Genomic DNA, 17,873 nt, shown 5'->3' on the forward strand with positions numbered 1-17,873 from the left:
TCCTATTTGCAAATGGTGTGTGTATGTGTATGTGCACTTGTCAGGGTTAAAAAGTAAGGGAAAAAAAAAAAAAAAAAAAAAAACATATAAATTCTGACTGTTCATAAAAGTTCTAAAAACTGCTAAAAAAGGCTATAATCTGACTGTTCATAAAATTTCTAAAAACTGCTAAAAAAGGCTATATTCTGACTGTTCATAAAATTTCTAAAAACTGCTAAAAAAGGCTATAATCTGACTGTTCATAAAATTTCTAAAAACTGCTAAAAAAGGCTATATTCTGACTGTTCATAAAAGTTCTAAAAACTGCTAAAAAAGGCTATAATCTGACTGTTCATAAAATTTCTAAAAACTGCTAAAAAAGGCTATATTCTGACTGTTCATAAAATTTCTAAAAACTGCTAAATAAAAAATGTTCTGCCTATTCATAAACTTTGGAACAACTGCTTTTTAAATAAAAAGGGGGCCCACTTTGAAATGAACGACAGTGGATTGTATTCACTTAAGCGTTTAGACATACTCAAGTGCATACCACAGAAACAAGAATGCAAAGCTGGTGTGTAGTAAAGGTAAGTGTTTGCATGCCAGCTTTCGCTAGCTGTGTCCTAAGGGTTATATGTGCAAAGGTACTCCTTTGGGACGGTTCTTCCCATTTGTAACGACAGTCGAAATGCTGTACAGTTTTACTTTGATGTGCATTATTTTTTCTGCTCTATGATCTTTTATTTCCTTTCCGTTTGACATGGAATACTGTTCACACTTGGTTTACCCCCTATGTGTTTCGTTTATTTGAAAAATATAAATGTGGTAGAAAAATAAAAACCCTTTGGCTTTGCTGTCACGTTTATGATACGCACAATAATTATGCTTTTTCTCTGTTTCGAAATGTAGATGTAACAAATAGGGTATGTAAAACTAAGAAATTTGTATGGGTAAAATAATTTCCATTTCACAAGAATATTATGCATATTAAGCTGTTGGACGTGAAATGAAAATTCTTTATAAGTTCTTCAATCTTTTTTGTTCTTATAGAAATTAACTTAAAAATGGAAAATAAGAAGTGGGAAATATGAAGCGCAAAATAAGAAGCGAAAATAAAAAGTGGGAAATATGAAGCGCAAAATAAGAAGCGAAAATAAAAAGTGGGAAATATGAAGCGCAAAATAAGAAGCGAAAATAAAAAGTGGGAAAAAAGAAATGCAAATATATACTTATACACGTACTTGCAGATGAATATGCATGTGAATATTTTTGGTTGAATGTTATTTTTACTCCAAAAATTTTCAACTGCAATTTTTGCAGAACTTCGAAAGTTGTTGCAAAGTGGAATTTCCATTTTTTGTATCCGTTTCCATTTTCTCTTGCGCACTTGCGCAAAAAAAAAAAAAAAAAATTAAAGTAAAACAAAACAAAATAAAATTAAGTAAAATGTATGTTCGAAAGACCTTTGCAGAGACCCTTTCAATGCATGCTTAAAAATAAGTCCCAACGGAAATATATACGTATATGTATGTATATATATATATATATATATATTTATATGTGTGTGTTTTTTTTTTTTTTTTTACACCCCCATGAATACTCTTTTCCTGTTTATAAAAATTGCCAGGCGCAAATAAATTGATAATCCGTAGGACGAGGGGGGGACCCTAGGTACGATATGTCGTTTTGTTTAAGGTTTTTTTTTTTTTTTTTTTTTTTTTTTTTTTCCACTTTTTCCTTTGGTGTTTTGTGTTGCCTTTTTAAAAAAGAAAGAAAAAAAAAATGGGTTGTTTGAAAAAGTTAAAGTTTTGCAAGGGTTTTAAAAAAAAAAGAAAAAAACTGTATATAATTTCTCACTGGAGTGTGATATATTTTCCCCTACACTTTTTTGACTGGCATGCCACAGAATTGCCCATTGCTATATTATTTTTACACCACCAAAATAGATACAAAATTTTTCTATGTATTTAAAACCCCCATCTTTTAAAATTAGTAACATTATCACTAAACGATATTTCCAGTTGTGATTTAAAAGAGCACTTGTACATACTTTTGCCCATGCATATATATATATATATATATATGCATACTTGTTTGTAATTATTTGAATTACATTGACAGAAAATAAATACAAGGAATGTAAATTAGAAGGAAACTTAATGAAAAAAAAAAAAATTTACTCCATATGCACATATGAAAAAAGGTGCTACTTCCAATTTAGCAAATTGGATTATATATCTTTTTTTTCATTCTCATATGTACATGAGAGGTTATTAAAATTTTTTGGAATTTTGTTTTCAGCATTTGTCTACTTTTGTATACCATTTTTTGGAAATTTACTTATTTTTTAGCTGAAAAATTGTGATAAACACATGGTAGAACCGCGTCGGAACATGGAATTTTTTTGTGGGACGAGGGCACGATAAAAAAGAAAAAAAAAGAGAAAAGAAAAGCACATACAAATGTGTGTACGGATGAATACTCATTCTGCATGTTATACTTTGTGATGCACAATAGTACATATTTATGTACCTAGCTTTAGGGGCATTCATAAAAACAACGGCCTCGAAAGGTTTCTATATCTGAAGACATGAACCTTCACAATGCTGCGGAATGTTCGTCGTCTTCCACCATCGTTTCTTGTCTCGTTGATTCAGCTTGTTTTATTGGTTGTATTATTATTTTTTTTATTATTATTATTTTCTTCTTTTTATGGTTGTGCAGAGTGTAGAAATAATGTCCTAATTGGCCATCATTTTTTTTGCCTCATAAACAACTTTATGCTCGTCCGGCATGTAAAAGGGCTCGTACACATGAGGAAATGGTGTGTCATAACCACATACTCTTTTAATTGGTGTGTGCAAATTATAAAAACATCTTTCCTGAATTTTTGCAGCAATTTCGGCACCGAATCCGTTGGTTACTTGAGCTTCATGTGTTATTAGAAGTCTTCCTGTTTTTTCTACCGATTTTTGAACTGTTTCTATATCCCATGGAATAATAGTTTGTAGATCGATAATTTCACAATCAATTTTGTGTTTTTTTAATAATGTATCTGCTGCTATTTTCATTTTATGAACTAATGAACCCCATGTTACAATAGTTAAATCAGTTCCTTCTTTTACTACATCTGCTTTCCCTAATTCTAATTCATATGATTCAACTGGAACTTCACAAACTGATGATCTGTAGAGAATTTTGGGTTCAAAAAACAAACAAGGATTAGGATCCTTAATAGCAGAAAGTAACAATCCCTTAGCTTTATATGCATCACTAGGTACAATAATTTTAATTCCAGCAGCATGTGCAAAAAATGCTTCTGGACTTTGGGAATGATATAGTCCTCCATGACCTACGGCACCCCATGTAGATCTAATAGTTAATTTTCCAACATCGAAACTATTTCCTGATCTGTATCTATACTTAGCTACATCATTTACTATTTGATCAAATGCTGGGAAGATATAATCCCCGAATTGTATTTCAGCAATGGTTGTAAATCCATTTTCTGCTAATCCAATTGCAAATCCTATTATGCCTTGTTCACACAGTGGGGTATTGAATACTCTTTTGTCTCCGTATTTTTTTTGTAAATCTAGAGAACATCTGAAAACTCCTCCAAAAGCCACATCTTCCCCTAGTAGTATAGCAGTGGGGTCTTTTTCAAATACATTATGCATAGCTGAATTTATTGCTGTAAACATGTTCATTTTTTTTTTTTCAACATTGTTTGTGGTGGAAAAATATCTGAATGTATTTGTCATCCTGCTGCAGTATACAGGAGATTTTTTTACTCCACCCATGATCTCATTATTGTGTAAACCAATTTTTAAAAGATTTGCTACATTACATAATTTCCCCTTCATTTTTTGGAAAATGTTGAAAAGATGTACCTAGAAAAAATTATGTACCTCTTGATGGTGTAAAAGGGCGCATTTATGTTTTGTTCGTTTGTTTTTAATACCTTTAAGATGTGTTTTTTTTTTTTTTTTTCTTTTTTTTGGGGTGGGTAGAGGTAGATTTTCGCGTTTAAGGAATTACATGGAGTTAACTTTGTTTTTTAGGAATTACATGGAGTTAACTTTGTTTTTTAGGAATTACATGGAGTTAACTTTGTTTTTTAGGAATTACATGGAGTTAACTTTGTTTTTTAGGAATTACATGGAGTTAACTTTGTTTTTTAGGAATTACATAGAGTTAACTTTGTTTTTAATTACATATAATAAATTTCCCTTTCAGGTTTTTTTTAAAAATAATTAGATTCCTACACAATGAACTCCTTTTCCAAGTGTATATGTGTGCACGTTTTTTTTTTTTTTTTTTTTTTTTTTTTTTTTTTTTTTTTTTTTTTTTTTTTTTTTTTTTTTTTTCATATATTTTTTTTGGTGTTTTTTTTTTTTTATTTTTTTTTTTTTTTTTTTTTTTTTTTTTTTTTTTATTTTTTTTTTTTTTTTTTAAATTATTTTATAATAAATTTTTTAAAAAAGGAAAATATTTGTTATTAAAATGTTTTTTTTTTTAAAAAAATAAAAAAAAAAAAAAAAAAAAAAAAAAAAAAAAAAAAAAAAAAAAAAAAGACCATTTTTTCTTTAATTTAAATGTGTACAATTTGCTCTTTGTCGAAATGTGTAACAGTGCTATTGAATATATATCTCTCTCTCCTTTTCTCACTATTTCGCTTCTATTATTATTTTTTTTTTTTACCGAAAAATTACATTGTTTGATCATTTTGCATACAAGTAAGAGGTTGAATGATCATTGGGAAATTTATATAAAAAAAAAAAACTCAACAATTATTTAGGACTGTTTAATCTCTTAAAAGAAGGGCAACATGATGAGGATCGATAGATGGAGATACAATTTGGATCTTGTTTATCGATCACACTTTTGCATATGTAACAGTGGCTATATATATTATAATAACAGACACAACATAGAGAAAAATTAGGAACAAAAACATTTTCCCTGTCTTCGTCAACTCTGCAAAAGGGTGTGTGGAGGGGAAAGAAAAAAAAAAAAAAAAAAAAAAAAAATTAAAATTAGTAATTATCGCAAAGAATGGCAGTAGCAATAACAGTGAGAAGCAAAATAATTAAAAGTGCGTGGGCTGGTGAAATTAACGTGGATACACCCATCCACCCCTTTTTTCCAAATAAGACGGGAAAACATGTAGATCCAGCAGCAAGAGTGTGTGTGTGTGTGCAACAAGACATGGTAGCACATCCAGTGAAAAAAGCGTAATCCGAATGTGCAATCTTGGTGCACGCAACGCTTGCACAAGCTTGCTCAAACGCACACACGAGTACATGCATGTGAATGAATAATTATGCATAGGTCATTCGATGGCGAGTGTGATAATGCTGACATGTGATTCTCCTTACCTTGTGGCTTCGAAGGTAACTTTTTGTTAATAAGCATCAAGGCCTCAATTAACCCTTTGCCAACTGAACCTGTGGCAAAATAAGTGAACATAAACTGTTCTGTTATTTCCTTTTCGTTTATGTATTTTTCCTCTACCCCTTCCCTTTTAGCTACAACAAAGCGTCCCAATTGTTTTACATACACTAACAGAATACCATCATGACACTCCTTGTTTCCTATACCCCATTTACGTAATAATTTTTGTGAAAAATATTCTACCGATTTTTCATTCAAAGTGTTTTTGCTGATGCTGATTTCAGGAACTAATGCAACAGAAACCTGAGAGCGTGGTTGTAGAGGTGGAACATTAGTGCAATTGTGTGTACATACTTGCTAAGAAGTTATATTTTCCAAATGTAGAGAGACTGGCATAACGGTGGCCATTCAAGTTGGGCTATCAAAGCTTCATGTAAATGTAAATAAAAGAAGGGGATATGGGGAAGGGGAACCCTTCCCCGTTCGATGATCACTAATTCAGGAGAGGGCATTAAATCGAGGACACATGCATGTTACAACGCTACTATGTATGCATCTACATATATGTCTACACACACACGCGTACATGCGTACATACATACATGTACGCGTGTACACATGTTTATGTGTTCTGATTTATGGTCCCACTTGGTAGTAGTAGATCCCCTTGTTTGCACAGTTGTGAAAATTAGTGTCTCGTATTTTGAGCAATATTGCTTCAACTTCCAATTGTTCACTCAAGCTTAAAAGGTGAGATGGGTCACATAACCATGTATGGCTTATCCTGAAAAGTGTGCATAAAGGAGAATTGGTGAATAAACATGAGTATTATACATGTATATATTCTATGTTACCCATAAGTACTTAATGTATACTTTTTAAGATAAAAAAAAAAAAAATATATTAAAGTCAACATTAAAGCTTTTCCATATTGTTTATAAATTTAGGAGTTAACTATTACCCTAAGGATAAGACACACTCTTCAGGATTAACAAAAGGGTTTGGGAAGGTGTGTTCGTCATAAGGTTCACCTGCGGGGGCGTAATTGCTTTTGGAGAAAATGTAGATTTAGGAGAGGATGTATCTCGAGAGTCCAAAATACTGAGAAGTGACTATTCTAAGGTGTAAAATAGTTGTGACTTTTAAAGAGAAGCGAATGTATTTGCTTCATTACAAAAGCAAACTCTACAATCGTAGGATTTCATTTCATCTTAACTTGTCTTCCTCTGCCAGATCTTGTATCAATGGATACAGCATCTTCTCACTAGGAGTTCTGCAAGGAGAGGAAAAGTGAGAAATTATTTTTTTATAAAAAAAAAAAAAGAAAAGAAATGAGATCAGGAATTAATTTCTTTATGGGATAAAAAAAAATTATCTTTGTCACATCTTTCTTTTTATAAGCAGTTACACATATATGTTCATACGTGCATTTATTTTTGCATTTTTTTACATGTCTCGGTTTTTTCCTAGGGTGTCCTTAAAGTAAAATTTACCAAGCAAATCCAACTTTTCACATGATGCATATTTTTGCATAGAAAGAAAAAACAAAAATAGGAAGATTGTAGGGAAGGCAACTTTCATTTTGTCCCCACGCGCTGGTAACTCCAAAGAAGGATTTCACAACAAGGAAAGAGATAAATGATAAATGGTAGCAAGAAAAAGGGAACGCAAAAATTGACGAGTCACAATGGTTAGATTGCAAAGATAATTCACTCTTTTAGTCTTACATCAAGACCTAGACACAATAATACATGACCGGCTAGTGTCCGCAGAAACATACAACATCATTTATTAAGTCAAGGAACATATATTTGTTATCTCTAATTGAAATTCCCTGTTTTAATATGAATTTTGATGGGTTCCCCAAAAAAAAAAAAAAAAAAAAAAAAAAAAAAAAAAAAATTTTTAATCAATTTGAGCAGCTTAGAACAATGCACATAGAAATGCACTAAACAAAGCGGAAAAATATTTAAGATATATTCTGCTTGCACATTGGTCATATGGTAATTATGCCGTTGTCCATCCTGTTGAGTATATCTACAGATTGAGGTAGATGAATATATCTCTAAGGGAATATGCGAACTGTGCCTTTTTTTTTTTGTTTTCTTTCTTTTTCACATGAGCATATTTGAAAAGGCGTTATTACGCAGCTAAAATGCTGTTTTTTTTTTTTTTTTTTTTTTTTTTTTTTTTTTTTTTTTTTTCATTCTTTTTTTTTAAATTTAATTGGACACACACAAATTAATTGAAAAGGTTTTTTTTTGTTTCTAAAATGTTTTTTTTTTTTTTTTTTTTTTTTTTTTTTTTTTTTTTTTTCTTTGCAATCCTTTTTATGAAATGTAATTACACACACACGAAAAAAAAAAAATATAATAAATTCTTGCACTCATACAAGTACGGCTGTGCGAAGATTTTGATGATGATAGATAACGAAAAAAGAAAGAAAAAAAAAAAAAAAAAAAAAAATATACATATACATATTTATATATTTATATGTATACACCACTTCTATCCATGTCCAGAATTGTGTGCACACACACACACACACAGACAGCATTATGCATATATGCGTGTGTATATAAGTGTAAACCTTGGAACGTCCGAATGTAGGCTCTCCTTCATAGAAGTACGTTTCAGAAAAAGTGTTTGAGTTACTTCGGATATGTACAATTTTCATAGTGCAGATGGGGTTGATGACAAATGAGGAACAAATATTAGAAAAAAAACAAATCCACTAATAGGGGAAAACATAACACACTAAAGGTGCCACTTCTCAAACAGATGTTACTTCTCTAACTGCGAGGATGCGTGGAGAAAATTGAGGCGAAACTCCTCAGTAGTAGGTATACCTCCTGGGAGAGTACCTCTTCCTCTGGTGATACTTGTTGTTGGAGAGGAAATCTGATGATAAGTCAACATGTTTTGGAATACTGTGAGCAACAGACAAATCGAACATGTTCCTATGGTCTATCTTGGACATGTTGTTAAAATTTTCAATAAATAATTGTGCTAAGTTTTCATTCATATCAAAGTAGGATGAAAATCTATCTTTTGTATCAATTTTGATTTGTAAGATTTTGTTAAAGGTGTTAATATTCAAATCGTTTGATATTTTATTTACCCAGTAAATAATATCATCTTCGTTTTTCCATTTTCTATTTTTATTTATAAAACTTAGGGTAAGGGTTTCTGAGAGTCCATTAATTAGAGATCTTTTTTTGACATGTTCCTTTTTGGAAATAAGGGCTAGACATCTAGCTACTAATTCTGTATGGTCTATATGTAAATTATTATATTTTTCTACCAATTCATTTGCAGTTTTATGAAAAAAAGGTAATACATCTTCATTCACATTTTGAATTTTTTTAGATGCAATGTTTGAAGCACAAGTAAAAACATCTTCATTGTTTGGTAACTGTTCAATGGAAAATTTTATTCCACAATTTTTTTCAATTTTAATTAAATCTTGCTTATCTTCATTTGAAAATAATACAACAGATACTCCTTTCTTATTTGCTCTTCCAGTTCTTCCTGATCTATGAATATAAATTTCAGCATAATTCGGTGGGAAACATTGAACAACCAAATCGACATTGCTTATATCTAACCCTCTGGCAGCAATATCTGTAGCAATCAAAATTTGAAACATTCCTTGTCGAAATCTTTGCATTGTATGTTCTCTAGTAGTTTGGGCTATATTACCATGTAGTACTGAAAAAGAAAGAGATTTAAAAGATCCCTCAGAACATAAAATATCCGCTTCTAACTTGGTTCTTGTAAAAATAATTACTTGACCTCCATTCGATTTAACTAATATAATGTCCTCCAGTAGTAATGCCTTTTCTTTTATATCATATGGAGTTTTTATTGCAATGTGTTTAATATTTTTAGAAGTCTTATTAGTCGAATCAACAACATCAATAAAAAAGGGGTTCTTCATGTATTTTGATGAAATATCTTTAATCCACGAAGGAGTAGTTGCAGAGTAGAGTAATATTTGAGCATCTTTTAAATTTATATAACCTAATATTCTTTCTAAATCGTGGGTAAACCCCAAATTTAACATTTCATCAGCTTCATCTAAAACTAAAAATTTTATATTTTTAAGGGATAAATTTTTTTTTTCTAAATGATCTATTATACGACCAGGTGTTCCTGTTAATATTTCAATTCCTTTTCTTAATTTATTTTCTTGATATACATAACTCTCTCCTCCATATATGGACATAATATTAAAATTATAAAATTGACTTATTTCTTTAAACGTGTTTTCTACTTGTTTCGACAATTCTCTTGTTGGTTCTAGTACTAATATGGATGGATCCTTATTTTCATCTCCTTCATAGGAATTACTACTAAATGATCTATTTGTTAAGTGGGTATTTGAACTGGTAGTACTTCCCATGTTTTTCATTTTTAATTTATGTAATTTCTCCACTAACGGTATGGCAAAAGCTAGCGTTTTTCCAGAACCCGTTTCGGATCTTCCTATTATGTCTCTCCCATCATATATGGGCCTAAAGCTCTGCATCTGAATTTTCGTCATGTGCTTTATGCCTTTGCTAGATAAGAAGTTTACAATTTTCTCATTTATTTCTGGAATATCTGCGAATTTGTTCTTGTCTTGTGTGTTGTTCCTATCTGATTCACAACTGTTTTTATCATCATCACTACTACTCATTATAGGCATGGGTTCTTTAACTTCTACATTAGGAAAAAAAGTTTCGCTTGAAAGGTTTACATCCCCTACATGGTGTTCTATTTTTTCTCCATTTTTTGCACTTCTGAAGAAAAATCTTTTTTTCGTAACTTTTGGATGTATTCCATTTGGACCTATAAAAAAGTTCTTCTTCACAGAATATCCTACCACTACATTATGTATCCTCTGTTGGATTACATTAACACATAAAACTAGCAAACACAAAGTTATATGAATTTTTAATCTTGTACCAACATGTTTCAGTATACTTCTAGGTGATGATCTCATGCTTTGTTTGTGTCTTTGAGGATTTGCCTTCACTTCACAAACGGGTTCAGAGGAATGGTCCAAAACTGAGCATCACAGATAGAATAAGGCAAACGGAACTCCGAAAGTAGAAATAGGGAAATTAAAAAAAAGTGGCTACTATGGAGGGGAAGGGTGGAAAAAAAAAAAACAAAAAAAAAAAAAAAAAACATAGTCCTAAAATTTCGCATGTTTTTCTTTTTTCATGACATGTACAATAATGTACTGCTACTCTGCAAGTGCCTCCTCATCCGAAGTTATGATAAGTCATGTTCAATCATATTTTACCATGTTCAAGGGAGGAAAAAAGGAACCCCCAAGGGATTGAATATAAAATGCATATTTAGCACCACATATATACTCGCTTAATATGCAAGTATAAAAATTATTCCTTAAAATGGATCGTAAAAAAATATAATAAGCTTAAAAAAATGAGTATTTTTCAGAAAAGGAGAAGAAACAAAAAAAAAAAAAAAAAAAAAAAAAAAAAAAAGATCACAAAACTGCTTTAGTTCAAGGATGCTTTGGTGTTTTTCTTAAAATAGAAAAAAGTGTGAACTATCATAAGGCACAGTGCAAACATGTATAATGATAACTATACATATACATCTTTTTATTGTATGTTATATAATTGCAACTGTGTACACTCATGTATGTAGTTAATATATACATAATATATTATATGCACATCCATTATGTATGACGTGGCAGTATGCTCCTTTATGATCCTTAGAATCCTCAACATTGTAATGTTAAAAAAAAAAAAAAAAAAGAAAAGAAAAAAAGAGAGAACATCGAGGTGTAGAAGTGTGCCTTTTTCTCATGCGTGCCATTCCGTTGAAATTATTTTTGAATTTCCCATAAAACGGAGGTACTGTATTATATCGATTTTTCGCTTTACCTTTTTGCAATATGATGTTACATGGCATAGTTTGAAACAAATATAATTTTTCAAAATTTATTTGGAATATACATAAACTACATCACAATGACAATTTTTTTTTTTTTTTTTTTTTTTTAATAACACAAAGTTTGACGCTACCATTTATGAAAAACTTCTTTAAAGTTTCATCACATTTTTTTCATGTAACATTGGTGTCAATTTGGTTTTTTTACCTCCTCCCTCCATCCTTACGATTCCCCCAAGAGGTATGTGTTACTATATTTTTTGCATGATCCTTTTGGGGCAATTTGTTCTGTTTGGTTGTGAATTGATGGCTCACCTTTTTAAACCCACGTCGATAGGGGATTGTCATTATTTGAAAAAAAGAAAAAAAAGAAAATAGCCGAATGACGTGTATTTCCATGAAAATAATGGAATCTGAACTTCTTTCTGTTAGTCTACGTGGCGAAGAGGTCCTACCGAACATTACAAGGAAAAATGTCTGCCACAAGAGTCAGAGTGTGTTTCCCTCTCTCGATCTTTATCTCTCTCTCTGTCTGTCTCGCTCGGTCTCTTTTTTTTTTTTTTTTTTTTTTAGTGTTCAAGTATAACCACAACGATTGCCGTTTCACGAATATATATAGAGCTCTCATTTTACCATTACATGTCGCGCTCTTATTTCGTATTAAGTCCACCCGTGTGTTAAATATAAAATGAAAGGAACTACCAACGGTGATGATCTTGCACAAGGTCAAACATGTTTTCTCGTTAATCTTTTTCATTGTACCACATGTGAATGTTGCAAAGGTTTTTCTCTTTTTTATGACAAAAACGGGGGAAACGGCAAAAGCAGCAAAAGCAGCAAAAGCAGTCAAAACAGCCAAAATAGCCAAAAAAAGTCTCAAATGGCACAAAAATTATAGAAAAATTATGAACGTGGAATTTAAAAAAAAAAAAAAAAAAAAAAAAAAAAAGTCTAATATGACACTCAAATTATGGAAAAAATTATGAACATGGAATTAAAAAAAAAAAAAAAAAAAAGCTCTAATATGCAATAATAAATGGTCACAAGAATACACATATTTTTATATGCTGATTAGAATATGTTATCCTTAGTACTAGTCAAAAAAAGGGGATAAAAAAGGTATATATTGTCATTTAGTATATGTCTTTAAGAATATATTTAATCAATGAATTTGCAACATTTAATTGTTTTACATGTAATATATACAGTGGTATGTTTTACCCTTGTAGGGATTTTTTTTTTTTTTTTTGTATAAAGTATGTGATTTTTTCTGCATTTCAATCAGATAGATATTTCTTGTCTACACGATATTATTGAATACCTTTTTTTTTTATTTTGTTTTGTTCCGTGCACTTAATATACTACCCTGTTTCCCAAAATGGACGAGAATAAAAAAGTGTTTTACAACTATGTTGACAATATGCACACGAAAAATGAGGAAATACATAAAATACTGGAAATGAAGGAGAAAATAAAAAAGGAAGAAGAAAAAAAAATAGAAGAATCACAGAGAATTATAAAAAATAACCAAGTCTCTATAAATACCGTTGAAAATGCACACAAAAATAAGGAACTAATTTGTATAAATTTAAAAAAAGAAATATCAATTCAGAAAAAAAAATTGCAAAATATGAACGCCCTTTTAAGTGAATTACCTACTGTTATACAGGGGGAGGAGGACAAATACAACGAATTTAAGTATTCCCTAAAATGATGAGAAAACAAAAAAAAAATTAACATATTTTTATATTTTTTTTTTTATGAATGAATAAATGATTGGAGGTGGTTCACCTTCCAGATATCTTGGAACTTAGATGACATCGTGTAATAAAAGTACTTGTCGTGCACTACGGCACAGGTGTACAGTACACATATCCATGTTGCAAAAAACTTTTCTTTTATTTTCGATCAATTTTGATCAATCCTCGAAGGAACAAATCTCTCAGGGAAATAGACGAACTAAAGAACAACCTGGAGTCTCCTTTTTACATTAGAAACAATGATGATATTTGGGACAAAATAAAAAAATGCCAAATGAATATCGATCAGTTGAATAATGAAATACAAGAGACATATAACGAATTGAACCTTCTCAATACAGAATATAACACTTCTAAAGAGAAATTCCAAGTAACGGAAAAAATATATACATATATATATATTTTCCTCAAGGAGACGTATAGATAGTATAGTTATACTTGCACCTCCATTCGACCTCAACTATAAAAGTATAGCTTTATCAATTTTTTTTTTTTTTTTTTTTTTTTTTCTGAGTGCAGGACCTTGTTGAATTAGAGCGTAATAAAAATAAAAAATTAAAAAAGATATCAGTGGCATTACAGGTATAGTCCACACTTCGCTCTCGAAACCATAGCACATATGTCGTCTTTAATGTTCTCATTCTCATTGCAACAAATATTCATTCATATAGACAATTGCATGGATATATAAAAAAAAAAAAAAAAAATTCATCTCACTGAACATTTGAAATGTTTCACTATCACCATGATCAGTAAAAGTTTTACATTTTTTTTTTCCTTTTTTTGTGTAAAAAAAATACAGTTCATTCAAAATTTTAAAAAAGGAACAAATGGAAAAGAAAACGATGAAGATGATTTAAAAAAAAAAATGGAAGAAATAAATGACTTGTATAAGTAAAATTTTTATGAATACCCAATCATTTCATCAAATGATAAGTGTGTAACTCTTCTTTCAGGGGTGTGTGGGTATTTTTCTCTCCCATCTACTCTCCTTCATCTTTCTTCGATTTTTTTTTTTAAGTCCCTTTTATAATTTTTTCGTAAAGACCTTTTTCGACTAAATATGTCTTCAAATTTCACATTATTTTTGTGAAGTTGGTAAATTTTATTCGTCACTAAGTTCTCAGAATTGTTAAAAAGGTAAATGTTCCCTCCTGTGCTAGCTCCTCTGGATATTCTTCCGTTTCTGCGAAGGGCGAATCGTGTGGTTGTGTAATGCCTACGCATATGTGCAAGGGATGGCACACGCAGGGACGTAGTGGCTTAAAGAACAAGATATAAAAAACACAGACGAGTAGGTAGACAGACGAACAGATGGACAGATGCACGTTTGTATGATGCACTGGTTTGTGCGTAAAAAACTGGATAGACACATGCCCTTGCATAATTCGAATAAAAATAGTAATTTACACTATAGTGGGTGCTATCTCTTTATCTATTTACAATAATGTCTCATTTGTAGCAATTAATTTTGTGCTTTATTTTGATGAAGTGTGTGTATTCACTTTTACGTTGTGATGCAACCACAGTTCCGGTGTGCACATTCTAGTGGTACATGGGTTCAGTTGAACACATTTGAGGTTCACTAAAAACCATGGAAGTGGTGCATCTATGCATTTGCGTAAGAATAGATCCCCATTTTGTGTATTCTTATTTCGGTGTCGATTTAAAGGTCTATTCGTGTGGCCATTCTGATCTATCACTCGCGCTCGTCCTTACCTATGCGTATAAATGACAGCATTTGTAGGTGCATCAAAATGGAATAGATGAGTAATTCCTTTTACATCTACTCCTCTATGGATTATGTCGGTTGATACAAGTATTGACTTTTCTGAGTTCTTAAAATGATCCAAAATGATAAACTGGTCCTCTTTTTTTAAAGAAGAATTAAATGAGAAAATATCATCGAAATGAGATTTTAGTAAACTAAATGCATTATTGCAATTGCTAACCGTGTTACAAAAAATGAGAACTTTTTTGTGATTTTCTTTCGAAAGGATATTTTTTATAGCTTTTACTTTTTCTTTAATATTGTACACGGGTAAGTTTATAAAATTATAATTAATGAATGGATGAATATTGTGGAGATAATTCGTTTTTATAAAAACTGCATCTTTCACGTATTTTTTTATGTTTTGATATACTGATTTTTTCCCCTTATTACATAACGTGGATGACGTTAGAATTGAAACACATTTAGTATTTTTTAATTTATTCATTTGCTCATAAAGTCTTTTCATATATTTTATGATTGGGTTATCGAACATAATATCTACTTCGTCCATTATGAAAAAATTTAAGCTTTGCAAAAATGTTGCTACAGCTTCCTGGTTTTCTTTCATATGAGTGACAAACCGTTCGGGAGATGTAATCAGGATCAGGTTCTTGTTTTTGTTTAAGTCTATCGGGTCTTCCTTGTTCAAAATGTTGATTTTTACTTTAACATTTCTACGAAGGAGGCAAGGTGGGAGAAAAGTGTTCGTACATATATATATATTTTCTTTTTTAAGGGTAGACTTATGATAATTAGATTGAGATGCCTGTAATGTGGAGAACTCTCCGTTGAGCATGTAAACATATTTTACCGTGAGAGACGTCGAACAACATCGTGGCATTGCCTTCTTAGTAATCCACTGTACTGAAAAATTAAGACAGAAATTTTATCGTCCTTTGGGCGTTGCTTAAGGATGTGGTTTAGAACTAAAATTATGTACGATAAGGTTTTTCCTATTCCATTTTCTGCTCCTATGATTACATTTTTCATATTTTGAGAATTTTTATTATAATATTGCAATAAGTCAAACTGAATTACTGATGGTGTGATAATATTATTTTTGTTTAATTCTTCAACTAGGGTTGGGTGAACAAGTAGTTTCGAAAATGTTTGATCTTTTTTAAAAAAAATTCCTCCATCTTTGTCATTTTGTATTTCATTTTTACATGGAAAATATTCAACTGGTGGAGGAGAGAAATGATTGTAATGTCTTTGCAGATTTTTTGAAAAAATTATTTTACCCTCCCCAGTTCTTACATTTTGAAGTATACCTTTGTTAAACGAAAAAGAAGCATTCACTAATTTGTTAATGTTAAAAGTATTTATTAATTTTAAAAAAGAAAAAAAAAAAAAAAAAAAACTCAAAACAGGCGCAAAAAACATAATAATTCTTGACTCTTAATATTTTTTTCTTCTATTTTGTCCCTAAATTCTAATAAGATATAAAAGAGAAAAAAAAACATACAAAAGAAATGAAGAGAAATATAGAGAGACATGAAGAAGGAGAAGAGGAGCAACAAAAGGTAGAGGGTAAAGAAACAAAAGAAAAATATATACATAAAAACGACACTAATGGGGAACATAATAATAAAAAAAAAAAAAAAAAAAAAAAAAAACGGAAAAAGTTATAATACTTGGAAGTGCATGTAAATCTATATATGGTGTCACAGTTGTTAACAAAATGATGTAACATGGGGTGTTATATTTATGTGTCACTTTGTGGTGCTTCGTTTTCTCTTCTGTCCAATTTTTTTTTTTTTTTTTTTTTTTAACACTAGTTGTATATGATACTGGGTACACTTTTGCCAATTGTCAAAAATTCTACAATTGTTTTGTGCCTCTGTATGTTAGTAATATGCACTTATGTAAATATTTTACGTTTCGTTATGTGTACATATGTGTATATTGGTATACGAATATGAGAAATCGGAGAGTGTTCATGAGTAGTTGTGCATACCATCCATATCATGTAAATGGAAAATGAAGGAGAGTGTTTATTTATTTATTTTATTTTTTTTTTTTTTAGAACAGTTTTAAATGGTTGGATGTGGACACAAAATATGTCAATACAAAATGGTGAATGAGTGAAGACGTGGAAAGGTGAAAAAGTACAAAAATAAAATGTGATTCAAAAGTGACAAATGTTTTGTTTTTAAAATTTCATCCATTGTGAACAAAAATGAAAAAAAAAAAAAAAATTCTGAACGTGTGCATAAAAAAATGTGACAAAAAAATAATAATAGAATATATGATGATGATGATGCAAATGAATGTGTGCTATTATATATATATTTTCAATTCTGTCCAAAAATTAATCTTCGTGCACAATCTATTTCTTGTTCATTTTCTTACCATGCACTAATTTATTCCTCTTATCCCTTATAATTAGTAAAATCCATTTGTTCTTTTGAAAAAAAAAAAAAAAAATTGCCAATGAGTTGACACAAATGTGAAGTATTTTTGGATAGAACAGCAAAATCAGTGCTATTTTTTTTTTCCTTTTTGGTAATTGGACATACGAAGGTAATATACACAATGCTGTCTTAGTCTTAGTACTTTCGCGAAACAGTTTCGTGGTGGATGAAATTTCTGATAAGTAATAACATTGTGTCTATGTGCAATAAACACACGTGCGTATGTTCACAAATTGGGAGCACAGTGCAGAGTGGAAAATGAAGCGAAATATAACAAAGTGATGCAGCGTCAAACAAAATAAAGCGAAATATAACAAAGTGATGCAGCGTCAAACAAAATAAAGCGAAATATAACAAAGTGATGCAGAGTGAAGCAAAATAATGCAAAGTAAAAAAAAAAAAAAAAAATTCATCAAAATGGAGTAAACGTTTATCTATCTGAGGCTGAGGCAGTATGGGAATAATTACGAAAAATAACAACTGTACAAATTTACATATATATCGGTGAAAGAATATAAACATTCATATAAAATTTATCTTACACAGAAACTAAAAAAAATATGTGAATTTATCAACAGATCAAGAGAAAAAATAATTCAAACGAACGAGTTTAATATAATTACCAAATTCCAGTGT

General features: G+C 30.3%; 5 protein-coding genes across 5 annotated transcripts; 1 reads left to right on the forward strand and 4 right to left on the reverse strand.

Annotated features, from left to right (window-relative positions):
- Positions 1-2,720: 2,720 nt before the first annotated feature.
- On the reverse strand, positions 2,721-3,845 carry PGO_102670 (2-oxoisovalerate dehydrogenase subunit beta, mitochondrial; the record flags this gene model as incomplete). Its single annotated transcript, XM_028688297.1, has 1 exon — positions 2,721-3,845. The coding sequence occupies one exon, from the start codon at positions 3,843-3,845 to the stop codon at positions 2,721-2,723; it is 1,125 nt and encodes a 374-aa protein (XP_028544098.1).
- Positions 3,846-4,858: 1,013 nt separating this feature from the next.
- On the reverse strand, positions 4,859-6,957 carry PGO_102680 (conserved Plasmodium protein, unknown function; the record flags this gene model as incomplete). The annotated part of the gene is made up of 6 exons (XM_028688298.1): positions 4,859-4,959; positions 5,361-5,679; positions 6,025-6,160; positions 6,338-6,424; positions 6,593-6,649; positions 6,827-6,957. The coding sequence occupies 6 exons, from the start codon at positions 6,955-6,957 to the stop codon at positions 4,859-4,861; spliced, it is 831 nt and encodes a 276-aa protein (XP_028544099.1).
- A 1,252-nt stretch (positions 6,958-8,209) lies between these two features.
- PGO_102690 (ATP-dependent helicase) lies at positions 8,210-10,363 on the reverse strand (the record flags this gene model as incomplete). The annotated part of the gene is made up of 1 exon (XM_028688299.1): positions 8,210-10,363. The coding sequence occupies one exon, from the start codon at positions 10,361-10,363 to the stop codon at positions 8,210-8,212; it is 2,154 nt and encodes a 717-aa protein (XP_028544100.1).
- Positions 10,364-12,667: 2,304 nt separating this feature from the next.
- PGO_102700 (hypothetical protein, conserved) lies at positions 12,668-13,947 on the forward strand (the record flags this gene model as incomplete). The annotated part of the gene is made up of 4 exons (XM_028688300.1): positions 12,668-12,987; positions 13,221-13,419; positions 13,569-13,631; positions 13,852-13,947. The coding sequence occupies 4 exons, from the start codon at positions 12,668-12,670 to the stop codon at positions 13,945-13,947; spliced, it is 678 nt and encodes a 225-aa protein (XP_028544101.1).
- Positions 13,948-14,042: 95 nt separating this feature from the next.
- On the reverse strand, positions 14,043-16,206 carry PGO_102710 (ATP-dependent helicase; the record flags this gene model as incomplete). The annotated part of the gene is made up of 3 exons (XM_028688301.1): positions 14,043-14,235; positions 14,769-15,497; positions 15,635-16,206. The coding sequence occupies 3 exons, from the start codon at positions 16,204-16,206 to the stop codon at positions 14,043-14,045; spliced, it is 1,494 nt and encodes a 497-aa protein (XP_028544102.1).
- Between the last annotated feature and the right edge of the window lie 1,667 nt (positions 16,207-17,873).

This window comes from Plasmodium gonderi (assembly GCF_002157705.1).
Source record: "Plasmodium gonderi DNA, contig: Chr10, whole genome shotgun sequence".
Lineage (NCBI taxonomy): Eukaryota > Apicomplexa > Aconoidasida > Haemosporida > Plasmodiidae > Plasmodium > Plasmodium gonderi.